General features: G+C 41.3%; 1 protein-coding gene across 5 annotated transcripts in view; it reads right to left on the minus strand.

The window, feature by feature from the left end:
• FRMD4A (FERM domain containing 4A) overlaps positions 1-15,748 on the minus strand; it is a 566,280-nt gene that overhangs the window by 126,512 nt on the left and 424,020 nt on the right. For all 5 annotated transcript variants that reach the window (XM_073619521.1, XM_073619519.1, XM_073619520.1 and 2 more), the window contains exons 6-7: positions 15,164-15,220; positions 3,687-3,709 (exon numbers count right to left, since the gene is read on the minus strand). In XM_073619521.1, the coding sequence (XP_073475622.1) occupies positions 3,687-3,709; positions 15,164-15,220 (80 nt within the window). The remainder of the gene's footprint in view (positions 1-3,686; positions 3,710-15,163; positions 15,221-15,748) is intronic.

Genomic DNA, 15,748 nt, shown 5'->3' on the forward strand with positions numbered 1-15,748 from the left:
TGCACAGAATGCCTCCACCGATGCAGAAATAATGTATCACTGAATATTCTAAAGCCCAAAGACAATTCTTTTAAAAGTTTAATATTAATCTATGAATTCAGATTTTCTTTCCTTTACAGGGGAGTTGTATAATTTTTCTTATTTCACTTCTTCAGGTTCTTCTTTGATTAAATACATCATGTTTTGATCAAACTCACTTTCCCACTTAATGATAGGTAGGCCCTTGTCCGCACCAATGACAGGGTTTCTGCGTTATTCCCCTTGGCCAGAGGCACTCGACACAGGGTGCTGCCCTCTGTCACAGAGCCTATTTGCCCTTGCGCTTGAACCATTGACCATCCTTATAAGGAACTCCCGGCTTGTAGAGGGTTGGATGATCGCCCCCCCTGGAGGAGAAAATCTCACTTTATCCGGATGATACTTTGCAAACTCCTCCTTGCGGACCACACTGGCTATCTTTAACGAGTTTGGGTACTTCTCTGGGATTACAATTAATTGGAGTAAATTGGTCTTGTTTTCATTAGACTTGGATGCCAGAAACTCGGCTTCTCCTACTTCCTTGGTGTGGGCTGAGGAATTTAAGCATTTGGGTATCAAAGTGTTGAGGGATCTGGATAGGTTTAATGACCTGAATATCCGTCCTGTGCTATCACAATTGAAAGATAGGTGTGCCTCCTGGAGTAATTTACCTCTAAATGTTCTTGGCCGTATCAATATATTAAAAATGATTTTTCTATATGTGTTCTGTAACTGCCCCATACTGTTAAAATGTTTTGTTTTTTTAAGGAGGTTGATGGCTGTGTAGGTTCTTTTCTATGGGCAGGGGCTGCTCTGCATCTGGCGAGATCCACCCTTCAGCTCCCAGTTAGTTATGGCAGGTTGACCCTTCCTAACTATCAAATCTACTTTTGGGCGGCAGTGCTCGTTACAGTTCGTTGGTGGTTTGTGGGATATAAGACAAATGTGGCAGTTTGTCTAGAAGCGGCCTTACTAGGGTTGCTCACAGAACTAGGTAACCTGATATACAGGGGTCGAGAGCCTACCCATTCCTTCCACTTCCTACTAGAGTGATGCTAAAGGTGTGGATGGCCGCTATAGGGCTCGATTTGCCAAGCCTGATCACTGGTATTCTTGTCAACCACTGTGGGGTAATCCCTCCCTTCCACATATCATGATGCTCTCCGACCAGCAGATCTGGGCTAGGTATGGGGTTCGGAGACAAGGATATTATGGCTCTCCTTAGTTTGCAATCATCTAAGATGGATAGGCTCTGGGAACAATGGCACGCATATATTCCTGCATTAGACAGGGAAATATGGGAGGAGTGCTTTGAGGATAGCTCTAGGCTGATGATAGCCTCCAAAGACAAATTGACATAGAAGAAATTCCTCCATTGAGTGTATTTCACGCCACAGATATTGCACATAATCTATCTGCAACGTTCCTCGGTTTGTATCAGGTGTCACACGGCTGAGGGTACTTATTTTCATATGTTCTGGACTTGCCCAAGGGTACCACAGTCCTGGACAGAGGTTCTTGATTCTATCAATTCCTGTCTACAGCCGTCTCTCCCTTGTATGCCTGAATTGGCATTGCTCAGTATTAGACATGTGCACACTGAAATATTTCGTTTCGGAATTTCGTTTTTGTCCGAAAAATAAATTTATTTAGTTACTCCCGAAATTCGGTTTTATTTATTTCATTTTTCGATAACAATTGCATTCGTCCGAAAATCCAAATTAAGGTTGAATCTGTCATTGAAGGCTTATGGTGTCTGTCGAATGTTCAAAGAAGATTTAACGGAGCAGCTAAACTGTACGACGCCGTATAGTTTACCTGCTCCGTCGAATCTTTTTAGAACTTTCAACAGACACCATAAGCCAAAGTACGTGTGTACTTAGTTCTAGCTATTTTACTGCTCCTCCTCTTTGGTTACAATCAGCCAATAACATTCATCATCATCATTATTTTTATTTATCTTTTCTCCCCTACGTCGAATCTTTTCTCCCCTACGTCGAATCTTTTCTCTCTATGTAGAATAATCTTGGACTAATAGAGTTAAGGTTAGGCACATTTGACCACAGGTTTGATGGACACAGATTGTTATTGTCATCATCATGTCGAATCTCCTATCTATATCGAATTGTTGTAGCAACGAAAACGAAAATAAAGCATTTGTTTGTGTCGGATCTTTCGTTTTTCGGATTCTGCACTTTCGTTATCTTTTGTTTAAATGATAACGAAAATACCTGAAATTCGGACGAAAATGCATTCGGACGAAAACGAATGTCTACTCAGTATTCATGACGATGAGCAACGACCTACATATATACCAAGCTGATGATTTCACACTTGTATTATACAAAAAAAGAAATACTATTTAAGTGGGCATCCCCCTCTCCTCCTACGATATCCTCCTGGGAATCGACCATCAATGGGGTTTTACCAATGTACAAACTGACGTATATTAATAGAAATTGTCCCTGGAAATATGAAAAAATATGGCAGCCATGAGTGGATTGTACTTAATTTTGTCCCTTCTGATTCCCTTCGAGGGTGGCTGTTGCTACCTATGAGTCCCTCTGGTTATTGAACTGAACAATGTATTGATGTCTCCTTTGTCGGAATGACTCCGTCTTTCACTTGCTATATGTAACTGTGTTTGCTTGTTGCTGTTATATGTCATACATTTTTTCAATAAAGAGCAATTCTGTTTGTAATAAAAAATGATAGGTAGAACTCCTCTCATTGTTTCAATGGCCTAAGAATAGAATCAATAACACAATAAATCTCAGAGATGTCTCTTGAAAAATACAAGCTCAGGCACCTAAACCAATGAGAGCAGACCTCTTCCTGTTCTGATTTGTCTGAATTTATCTTACATCCCGCTAAAGACCCAAACATTTCTAATTATTCATTTTAATGAAGCCATAGGAGCTATTGTTAGTCCCGAGTAAATGTGTGTGCATCAGTATGGTCATCTGGGATCTGGAGAGTACAAGAACATTATTTTGATACTATCTGGTTCCAACTTATACGTATTTTGAATGAATGATCTTTCTAAAGACCTTCTGCATAAAGGATTATTTGTAGGAAAGAATGATCACAAATCTACCAGCACTATTTTATGTTTATAGTAAGCCTAACTCTCCAAAACAGTACACAATTAATTTACAATATCTAAATTCCATTTGGGTGCAGGAATTGTGTGATCATCATCTGATAAACATGGATTGGATATCAGTGACATGCAGCCACTGCCCAACAAAAGTAACTCAACACATTCTGCCAATAAGCTCAGTGCCAGTATACATATGGAACCATTTATGAGCATTGCCAAATATCTGGCTGAGATCCTGTCACCTGTCAGACGTGCGGTATGCTTATGGTTGCAGAACTGACTGTGGTTGAATACTTTATACATATTGAATGACTTTTGACTATTTTTATCCAGGTCCCTGACTGAAACTCACTTTTAATGCCCCTGTGACACATTGTATGACACAATTCAATATTATTTCATAAGTATCATAAGTAGTTATATTTATTGTGCAGATTTGAAGAAATTTTAGTTTTAACTGCACAGTTTGGACCATCCTTAGCCATACATAGCAACACCATTCAAAATGACACACCACAATGTATTTATAATTATTTATGAAACAATTGTAAGATGGCAACCATACCTTGAAAAATCTCCCTTTGCCTCCTAAAAGAGAACAAAAAAAGTTTCAGTTATTTCGGAAGCATTATAATTTATATTGTTCTGTAGATTAGTTTATTGTCCATTATATATGATTATATATTATCGCATGAAACATATAAAAGAGTCACGAAGAGCTACTAATCTAATATGCAAGGCTGCATTCTTGGCAAAGCACTGAAGTCACATTTACCATCCCTATTATTATAATACAGCTTTGTGGCTACACAGTTCCTTGCATCTTGTTAAATAAGGCCTGCAAGTAATTTAAATGATAATTTCCGATTTTTTCAATGTCCCAGGCAAACATAAGAGAGAAATGTGATAAAGTAACAATTATACATTTTTTACTTTAGTGCCAGGCATATGTGGCTATTCCATCAATCTGAACCAGCCAAAAAAGTTCCCACTTCCTCTTTTACCTGTATAACCATGGCTAAATTATCTTTAAAAGTACTTTGGATTTAATATAATATTAATATATTCCAACAGAGAATAGTAGTGATGTAGGGGTCAGTGGGAAGCCCCACAGCTACCAGCAGGGGACATGCTATTTCACATACCTAGATTTGGCAACGCACTAAGCTCTGCAAGAGTGTAACATATAAACAGCCCACTGCTGGAAGGTGCATAGTTTCCTTATTTTAGTTTGGTAAGGAAGCAACAGGTTTGCTTTAAAACGAAAGTTTAGCTTAAAAAAATCCCCTACAGCTTTAGTCACATAAATCACCTGTAATGAAGCATGTACCATGTTATGCAGGCACCTGGATCCTGGAGAAATCTTCACTTCAGGGATGCTCCATCCTCTTCCTCACTCAACTTCTGGCAGTGCAATTGCTAACAGCTTTGGGTCATCGGACAGAACAGTAGTACAGATGGTCCGACAGGGTCATACCCCCTCCTACATTAAGAAAAGTTCTTTCACTGATTACACTGCTTAGAACACCATCTATAAATGGGGAGAGAATCCTGTGACTAATCAGACTCTCTCCTATTCACAGATTGTGTTATTAGAGAAGAGGGAAGGAAGGAGCGTGTCCCTGTTGGACTATCAGTACTACTATTGGAACTCAAGATAAAAGCCCTGAGTTTGACTATGACCCCTGTAGTGTCAATGATATGACCAGCACTAAGGGGGTGGTAGTCAAAACCTGGGCTTTTATCTTAAGTTCAAATATCTAAATGGTTGTACCGATGACTCCCCTCTATTATTATTACTTTTTTTCTTTTGTTACTAATACTATGGGATTTTTGGTTATTTTTAAAGAATCAGAGAAGGGGCCTGGTTTGCGTATACTGTTCTGCCTGAAGACCCTAAGCTAGTAACCATTGCAGCGCCAAAAGTTCCGAGCCAGGAAGAGGACAGGCATCCCTGCATTAAAGATTTCTCCAGGATCCAGGTGCCTGCACAACATGGGCCATACTTTATTACAGGTAACTGATATGATTAAAGCTGTGGGGATTATTTTTCATTTTTTTTAGCTAAGCTTCAGTGTTAAAGTGATTGTAAAGGTTCACATTTTTTAAAAAAAATAACAAACATGTGATACTTACCTCCACTGTGCGGTTCGTTTTGCACAGACTGGCCCCAAACACCAACTTCTGGGGTCCCTCAGCGGCTCTCATGGCTCCTCCTCTTATCAGATAACCCCCTAGGAGAAGCGCTCTCCCGAGGGGGTTACCTTGCAGGAGCGCTCTTGAGTCCATCATTTGCGTCCATTCACGAATTACAGACTCAGCCCCGCCCCCCAGTGCCCACGTCATTGGATTTGATTAACAGCAGCGGGAGCCAATGGCTGCACTGCTATCAATCTATCCAATCAAGAGCCGAGAACCCCGGGCAAAGGAAGAGCGCGTCTCTGCCAGGTGAAATTCCAGGGCTCAGGTAAGTAAATCGGGGGGGCTGGGGAGCCGGTAAATGCCAGGTGTTTTTTCACCTTAATGCATAGGATGCATTAAGGTGAAAAAACACGAGGGTTTACAACCCCTTTAAGCTACTAAACTATAAAGAATGACTTTTATGGTCTACAATTTTGTTGGAAAGTAAAACATTTTGGTCATTAAAGGGTAAGGGATTTTTAAATTGAGAATGGCACTACTCAATCATGGATATTTGGAGGTTTTAGTAGATTGAGGAAGGTCAGTCCCAGAGACTGTCTCAGTCTTATTGTAAGATGATTGATGATATGATAAAAGCCTTGCATCAACCACATTGACTTTTAACAGACGGTAAAGAATAGTTTGCATAGTTGTACTTATATGCGTTATTTTATTAAATCCCATAGTACATAATAATCTTGATCACTTGAGCTCTAAACCCTGCCAACAATCACTATTTCCTTTGTTGTCTTCCTGCTGCATAGTCAATTGTTGCCTTTATTTCTTTTGGCCGTTTGTATAGCCGCTGCAATGTTTTCTTAAGGAAGCAATTGTTTGTTGTCTGCTCTGTGGCTTCTAAAGAATAGCAAAATAACTGAAAGAGAAATGTGAATTCACTTGTTTGTGCTAAGACACATTTATAAATTGACAGCAGTTTGCCATTTCACAATGTTAAAGTTCTTGCCTGGCTTCCATTAATTGTCAGTCTTTCAATGGCTGAATTTCTTCCCAGGGCCTAATTTGCTCCACAGCTATAGGAAGCCTATATTTGGCCCATAATGAGCAGAAGTAGCAGCACTGTCGAATATCACAGAGTTTCATTTATCTGCATGGAGTGTCAGTTGGCAGTAGAAAAAATAAAGCGAGTTTGACCTATTGGTGTAAGTGGAGTAGAAATTTCCAGTGACATTGTTACAAAACTGTTATACTTCTGCATTTGGAAACCAGCACACATTTATGCTAACATAACTGAAATAAAACTATCAAGTATGTTTAACCCCCATTAGGCTACTGATCTCCCATACTGCAAAACAGTCGTTCCAATTGTCTGATCCACTAGTTAACATTTGTCTGGGTGATTTTCAGATGCAGTAGTTCTGGAAGAACATTTATCTGAATGATCTGTAATGCCCTGTACACACGGTCGGATTTTCTGATGGAAAATGTGTGATAGGACCTTGTTGTCAGAAATTCTGACCGTGTGTGGGCTCCATCACACATTTTCCATCGGATTTTCCGACACACAAAGTTTGAGAACAGGATATAAAATTTTCCGACAACAAAATCCGTTGTCGGAAATTCCGATCGTGTGTACACAAATCCGACGGAAAAAGTGCCACGCATGCTCAGAATAAATAGAGATGAAAGCTATTGGCCACTGCCCCGTTTATAGTCCCGACGTACGTGTTTTATGTCACCGCGTTTAGAACGATCGGATTTTACAACAACTTTGTGTGACCGTGTGTATGCAAGACAAGTTTGAGCCAACATCCGTCGGAAAAAATCCATGGATTTCGTTGTCGGAATGTCCGAACAAAGTCCGACCGTGTGTACGGGGCATTACACAGCTTCTCTACTCTCTGTCTTGGAAATGCATTGTTACTGTGTAGAAGAGCTACAGTCATAGGTAAAAAATTAAAACTGAACTCCAGGTGCAAAACGTTTATTGAAATACAGTGGGGAAAATAAATAATTATTTGATCCCCTGTAGATTTTGTAAGTTTGCCCACTTAAAAAGAAACGGTGGGTCTTTATTTTTTATCATAGGTATATTTTAAATGATAGACAGAATATCAACCAAAAATCCAGAAAAAACTCATGATACAAATGTTATAAATTGAGTTGCAGTTCAGTGAGTAAAATAAGTATTTGATCCCCTACCAACCAACAATAATTCTGGCTCCTACAGACTGACTACAGTATGTGCTCATGTGGTACACAGATTAGTCCTGTCAATTTAAGAAGGTGCTCCAAACGCCAACTCGTTATGTGTATAAAAGACACCTGTCCACTGAATCTCTTTCTTCCATTCAATCCTAACCATCATGGGCAAGACCAAAGAGCTGTCAAAGGACACCGGGGACAAGATTGTAGACCTGCACAAGGCTGGAATGGGTACAAGACCATCACCAAGAAGCTCGGTGAGAAGGAGAGAACTGTTGAAGCAATTATTTGCAAATGGAAGATATACAAAATAACCATCAATCGCCCTTGGTCTGGAGCTCCATGCAAGTATTTGCCTCATGGGGTAAGGGTGATCATGAAGAAAGTAAGGGATCAGCCCAGACCTACCCAGAGGAGCTTGCAAATGATCTCAAGGCAGTTGCGACCACTGTCACCAAACAAATCATTGGTAACACAATACGGCACCATAGATTGAAATCCTGCAGCGCCTGCAAGGTCCCCCACTTCATGAAGGCACATGTACAGGCCCAGCTGAAGTTTGCCAATGAACATTTAAATGATTCAGAAAAGGATTGGGAAAAAGTGCTGTGGTCAGATGAGACCAAAATGTATATCCTTTTGGCATTAACTCGACTCGCCGTGTTTGAAGGAAGAAAAATGTTGACTAAGACTCTAAGAACACCATTCCTACAGTCAAGCACAGAGGTGGAAACATTATGATTTGGGGCTGTTTCTCTGCTAAAGGTACAGCCTAACTTTGCTGCATTGAGGGGCCAATGGATAGGGCCATGTATTGCAAAGTCTTGGATGAGAACCTTCTTCATTCAGCCAGAACAATGAAGATGGGTCGTGAACGGGTCTTTCAACATTACAATGACCCAAAACATACCACCAAGACAACAAAGGAGTGGCTCAAGAAGAAGCACATTAAGGTCATGGAGTGGCCTAGCCAATTTCCAGACCTTAATCCTATAGAAAATGTGAGGAGGGAGCTGAACTTTCGAGTTGCCAAGCGACAGCCAAGAAACCTCAAGGATTTAGAGAGGATTTGTAAAGAAGAGTGGACCAAAATCCCTCCTGAGATGTGTGCAAACCTGGTAACCAACTACAAGAAATGTCTTACCTTTGTGCTTGCCAACAAGGGTTTCTCTACCAAGTGCTAAGTCATGTTCTGCTTGGAGATCATATACTTAGTTTACTCACTGAACATCAACTCAATTCATAACATTTGTATGTATTTTTTTTTGTGGAATTTTGGTTAATATTCTGTCTCTTTCATTTAATATACACCTATGATAAAAAATTATACAGTGGATCCTTCCTTTCTTTGTAAGTGGGCAAACTTACAAAATCTGCAGGGGATCAAATAATTATTTTCCCCACTGTATATTCCTCAATGGCCACAAATTATATAAATACACTTTGCATGCACCATATGGCTTTGTAAACACAGATATTAATGTGTAAAAGTAGCAGTGACATCACTGTGCTCCACATCAGTGGTCCCCAACCTTTTTGGCCCCGGGGACCGGCTGCCTAAAAGAAAACTGTGCCAAGGACCGGGGGGGGGGGGGGGGGTCGCGATTTTTCATGGGCAATGGCTGGTGTTAGCGCTTCAATCATCCCGGGACCATGCTTGATATGGTGTCAGGGTGATTGATGCACAATATTTCTATCATTACATTGTAGTAATAAATGAAACAGTTCAACTCACCATAATGTAGAATCAGTGGGAGCCCTGAGTGCGTCACCTGTCACCGTCGCCTGCCACCAGATGCGGAATGTCACTTGTCACATTGCCTGTCACCAGATGCGGAGTGAGTGGAGCGCCCCTTGTGGTTTGTCAGGCAGACAGCTGAGGGGGTGAACTACAAGTCCCAGCACACCCCACCTGTACTCCCACACACAGCTCACCTGTCAGTGATGACGTCATATCTCTGTGGGATTGCCCCCCTGGATGTCGCAGGGTGTCTCCCTCCTCATGCTGCAGCCAGTCTCACCTGGCAGAGGGAGGGTACGGGACTCCTCCGGCTGTCCTCCGGAAGGCTCCACCCTTCTGCCATTCCTAATTAGCTGGGGGGGGAAGGCAATCTGCACCGCTGAACAGAATCTGGAGCCGCATGAGAGTGGTGATGCGGGGCGGGCAGTATGAGACGATGTCATCTCTCTGCTCCCTGCCGGGCGGAAGAGCGGTGATGCGGTGGGGGAGAGAGATATTATCTCTGCTTGCCCGCCCACTCGCTTCTTCCATCCACCCAGCGCTCTTATGATGGCAGCCCAGCATGTCTCTTACTGGCGGCCCGCACTCGTGGCCCGGCTGCAGAAGCGCCACGGCCCAGTAGTGGGCCGGGGACCGGGGGTTGACGACCCCTGCTCTACATAGCCTGTGCAGTGGGAGGGACCCGGCCAGCCCCACCAACTACAAGCTGCCTGCAGAAAACTACAGGAGGGGGTAGAGACAAGACCAATCACTCTGCATAAGGAGAGAGAGCAGCAGTGACTGGTCTTTATTACAGAAAGCTCTTACACAGAGGCAAAATGTCACACTGCACAAATCCAGAAGAAATACACAAAGCAAACCAAGATTCAGGTAAGAATGCACATAACTCTTATAGGTAGACAACATTTGTTTATCCAGGAGATCAGCTTTAATTTGCATGCAAAGTCTATCCAGTTAAGGTTTTTCTTTAGGTGTATCTCTTTTAGAAGTAGGAAATGATTAAAACCCCTGTCCCCTCTACTTAGATTCAAATTCTTTATTTGTCTTGGTGATCATTGTCATGACTACAAAAGGCTATGGTAGATACAAAATGTTAGAGCTGTCACCAGAACAAGAGATGAGGGTAAATAACTCCTATAGGGAAATCTGTTCCAGTGACCAGCTTGTTCGTCTACCTTGTTTCTTTCATCTCAGGGACAGGAAGTGAAGGTAATCTTCCCTAATGGGATACCCTTCCTTAGACCCCTTTCGCACTGAGGCGGTTTGCAGGCGGTATTGCGCTAAAAATACCGCCTGCAAACCGCCCCTAAACAGCCCGAGGGCTTTCACACTGAAGCGGTGCGCTGGCAGTGTGAAATAAAAAGTTTATTTGGAGCGGTGAAGGAGCGGTGTATTCACCGCTCCTAAACCGCTCCTGCCCATTGAAATCAATGGGACAGCGCGGCTATACCGCAGCAATAGCCGCGCTGTACGAAGGATTTTAACCCTTTTTCGGCCGCCAGCGGGGGTTAAAACCGCACCGCTAGCGGCCGAATACCGCTGCAAGAACGACGGTACAGCAGCGCTAAAAATAGCGATGTTGTACCGCCGACGCCCTCACCGCCCCAGTGTGAAAGGGGCCTTACTCTATCCAAAATGAAAAAAAAAATTCTGGATATAGATACACTTTAAAGCTAATGATTTTTACAAGTGGGTACAAAGGCATATTAAAAGACATGATATAAAAAATAAAGAGCAGTATTAATACTGTCAACGATATGGAGATACTGTACAAAGAAGTATTGTAATACACTATACTGTGTCATATCTAGAAAATAAGTCACAAAAAGAAAATTCTGCTCAGACAAGACCCCTATGTTTTGTTTCTGCTTAGTCAGTTTGTGACACAGACAACTTTCCCAAAGCCTTGCCAGCAAATAGTTTGAACGTCTATGAAATGGTGGTTAAGAATTATGCTGAAATTACTAGAGGTTCAGAGAATTAGTGCTAGTTGTCCTGTGCTAATATTGCTGAAACATTAACATTTTAGAGTGTGGGGGAAGGGACAGGATCATGGTTAAATGGAAGACTAATTTAATGATGCAGAAAATCCATGAATTCCAAAGGCTATTCAGCCTTACTTTATATTCCCATGTAATGGTACTTAATGCTTAGTGTGTTGCTAGGATGCTTTTATCTCCGATCTGTTTGTATTTAATTATAATGTCTCCATCTGACAATCAAAAAATAAAAAACGTCACCTAGCAACACCCGATTTCTACTGATACTATGTATGTCTCTTCAACAATAGTAATCTTGCTGTATGGCTCTTTCCTGACTTGTTGAATTCATTCAGAGCCACTTACAAGCACAGCCAATTAGAGAAGACACTCACTACCATATAAGATAAGAATATACTTATTTAGGGGGAGCTAGAGATGATTACAATGAGAATGTGGGCCCAGGTTCGCTTTCCTCTGCTTTCTACCATATCAGCTTGGATTAGTTCATTTCCGAAAGTTTCTAAACCGGTCTTTTATATTTCTTCTTCTATTCCTTTTATGAAGTCTCTATTTGCATGATAAACATTTACCATATAGTGATTCCACAAGTAATTTTTGTAAATGTAATATTTCTATAAAGACATTTATTAAAGTCAATGGAAGATGTGTCACCGCTTATTGATGAGTAGTAGACAAGTTGTGAAATGTTTTCAACATTACAGAAGAAGTCCACTTGAATGTGAGTAGCTACTACTAGCTTTTTGTATAGCATACTGGGCTATCTATTAAGAAAGCTTAGCAGTTGTTGCACACTTTCTGACTGCCTTTACTTAACTGAAACCTCACATGGAACTGTAAGGAAAAAAGAGATGGAGCTGGGCTTTTCTTCCTCAACATGATTAGGAAAATATATTTATACATTCTGTTTAAAGTGATTGTAAAGTCTCGTTTTTCTTTTTCTATAGAAATAACAAACATGTTATACTTACCTGCTCTGTGTAGTGGATTTGCACAGAGCAGCCCAGATCCTCCTCTTCTCAGGTGCTTGTTCTGTGTTCCTGGCCCCTCCCTCAGACACAGAGCTGTGGTTTGTCCCCTTCCCCTCTCTCTCCTGATTGGCTAACTGACTTTAATTGACAGCAGTCGGAGCCAATGGCCCCGCTGTTGTGTCTCAGCCAATCAGGAGGGAGAGTCCCAGATGGCCGAGACACTTGTGGACATCTCTGGACAGAGAGGAACCTCAGGTAAGTATTAGGGGAGATGAGGGGGGCTGCTGCACACAGAAGGATTTTTATCCTAATGCATAGAATGCATTAAGATAAAAAACCTTCTGCCTTTACAACCCATTTAAGGTCCAACACATATTGTATTATAATTACTTTATAGCATAATGCAACTTTATTATTATTATTATACGGGATTTATAAAGCGCCGACAGTTTACGCAGCGCTTTACAACATTAGGGCAGACAGTACAATTACAATACAATTCAATACAGGGGGAATCAGAGAGCCCTGCTCGTTAGAGCTTACAATCTAGGAGGGAGGGTCAAGTTTTACAAAAGGGTAATAGCTGTGGGGGATGAGCTAATGGAGAAAATAGTGCAGTTGTTAGATGGAGGCAGGATAGGCTTCTCTGAAGAGGAAAGTTTTCAGGGATCGCCTAAAAGTCGATAAATTTGGAGACAGTCTGACAGATTGGGGTAGCGAATTCCAGAGGATTGGCGAGGCTCAAGAGAAGTCCTGGAGGCGGATATGGGAGGAGGTGATGAGGGAGCTAGAGAGCAGAAGGTATTGGGAGGAACGGAGATGGTGATTAGGTTGGTATTTTGAGACTAGGCTAGTGATGTAGCTGGGGGCAGAGTTGTGGATGGCTTTGTAACTTATAGTTAGTATTTTTAATTTAATTTGTTGGGTGAGTGGCAGCCAGTGGAGGGATTGGCAGAGAGGGGTAGCAGACACTGAGCGGTTTGTAAGGTAGATGAGTCTGGCAGCAGCATTCATGATGGACTGAAGGGGGGGATAGTCTATTTAAAGGTAAGCCAATGAAGAGGGAGTTGCAGTAGTCAAGGCGAGAAATAACCAGGGAGTGAATCAGGAGCTTTGTGGTTTCATTGGTTAGAAAGGGATGTAGTTTAGAGATGTTGTAGAGGTTGAGGCGGCTTGTTTACCTCACAATGTACTTGAATGCTGTTTGCACTAGTGGGTGCTTTTCATTGTGTGCCTAGCAGGAATGTGCTAGTGTGTGTTGTGCACATGCACTGCACTGCTACAAAGCATCGCATTGCTTGCTTTTTTTCTAACTTAATTTTATTACATTCATTTAACTCTATGGGGTTTATTTACTGAAGCCAAGTAGACTTTTCACTTTGTAAGTGCAGTTGCACTCTGCAAGGGATTTATCCCCAGTGCTTTTTGAATGAGGTGACACTCTGCTGACTTCCATCATCCAAACATGTGTAAGCAAAAATCCTTGCATGTGATTGAGTATTTGCTGCAAAGTGAAGCTTTACCACATTCATTAAGCTCTGGGGAAAATTCCCCTTCAAAGTACTTGCAAAGTGAACAGTCTTTTTGCCTTTAGTAAAACAACCCCCATGTGTGGCAGTGCATTGCTGTATGTTTCATAATGTGCTTTTATAAAATGTATGTCTATATTAAAATAAAATGTATACCTGAATCATTTTATTGCACCTCACATTAACACAGAGCATTTTGCCTCGTCTTTGTGTTGGGACTGTGTTGTCCAATGAAGCCCAATGGGGCTGGTGTGAAGGAGGCCTAACTTGTCACAGTGAAAACAGGATGGTGCTTGTGCAGGAACTTTCTTCTGGTCTAAATTGGCTATGGTTTTAGCTACTCAAATATTTTATTTAAGCAACAGAATGTTCAAAAGAAGACATAGGAGTGAAAAGAATCACCTACATTAGCACCAGTAAAATGCCACACCCTTCTGAAATGTAACTTTTATCAGTAAGTATCTTGCCAATCTACATGTTACATTTTGTATTAGCTAAAAAGTATTAACGTACACATTTTTTTTCCTTAATTCTAATAAATACAGTATTTATTTGTACAGTAAGTATTTTAACTTGCGGGTATCAGGAGAACACTGGGTAGCTGCAGGCTATAAACTACAACTGGGCTTTCTATGGGCTTTTTCTTTAATTTAATGAGCTTTAAATTGCACCTTAAAAAGCAGGGAAGCAATAGCTGACTGTGATACTTAAATAGTATGAACATATACATTTACCTGTATTTGGCTGAAAGCAAACACTCAACTGCCTGGCCTAATGGAGCCAGTGTATTATTTGCACCCTCGGTACTCCTTCAAGGCTAATTTACACCTTCCAGTGCTAATTTACACCCACCAGTGCTTCTTCCAAGGTCAATTTACACTCTCCAGTGCATCTTCCAGGGCTAATGTACATCCTCCAGTGCTGCTTTAAGGTCAATGTACACCCTCCAGTGTTTCTTTAAGGCTAAGGTACACCCTCCAGTGCTTCTTGCAAAGTCAGTAGGGGCAGTGGAGGAAAAGTATAGGATGGAGGATGTAAATACAATGTTAGCTCCATTAAATCTAGCAGAAGTTAGGGACAAGCTTTCTGCTGTTTGCAGATACACATACTGATTTACAGTCAGAGTATGCCTGCTGCCTTTTGTAGCCTCCATTTTTTTAGGGTACAGTTATAATTTTTAAGAGACCTTTTCAGTAAATCACCCCTAAGCGTTTCAAATATCCAAGTGAAATAAATGATGCATAAATATACGAAAAGAAATTAGCACAGCCTTTGTTACCTGACACACCATCTGGATATTGAAGGAAAAGGAAATGTTACCCTGCCTCTAGGTAATGTCAAACTTTGAATGCATTTCTTGTATGTATGACTTAAAGGACAGAGATTTTGATCTGATTATCTGCTCCGATGACCCCAAATTATTAACATGCAAGAGAGTGTAAAGAAAAGTTTGTTACCTGCAGGATGTATGCTGCCAGTTCAAAAACAACCTCACTGTCAACATCTATCAATTCCTGTAAAACACAAAGAGAAAAAGATGTTTTGAGAAGGGTGCAGAGTTCCAGCTGCTCCAAGCTGTATAATGTAGCGTGCAGGGCTCCACTCCTCCTGTGGCTGCACTTCAAAGGCCTCTGTTATACTGTGACATGGAAAGCTACTCTGCCCAGATCCTCAGACTCAAAAAGGGGGGTTACAGTAAACTTTACTTTTTAACGTGTAATCTGCCAGCCAGAACATCCCACGTATGTTGCACCACTGATTTCTATTCGGAACACATTCGGAACACTTACAAACTTATACACTGTATGTAAGGATCCTTTAGAGATAGTGCACACCAATCTTCCTTCTTTTTGGATGAACAGTTTAAGAAGAGCATTTGAATTAGAGCAGGCTGAATTGTTCTCAACATCCCTAAGTTCTTGTGGTCCTGCTGGTTGGCTCTCAGAGACTTGCCTGTATTTAAACACCTAGCCTGACAATAACTCAAGACAACTTTTTTTGTACTGGAAGGTTTAACATTATACCTTTATCAGAAATTACTC

Source organism: Aquarana catesbeiana, linkage group LG03, assembly GCF_042186555.1.
Source record: "Aquarana catesbeiana isolate 2022-GZ linkage group LG03, ASM4218655v1, whole genome shotgun sequence".
NCBI classification, from domain to species: Eukaryota; Metazoa; Chordata; class Amphibia; order Anura; family Ranidae; genus Aquarana; species Aquarana catesbeiana.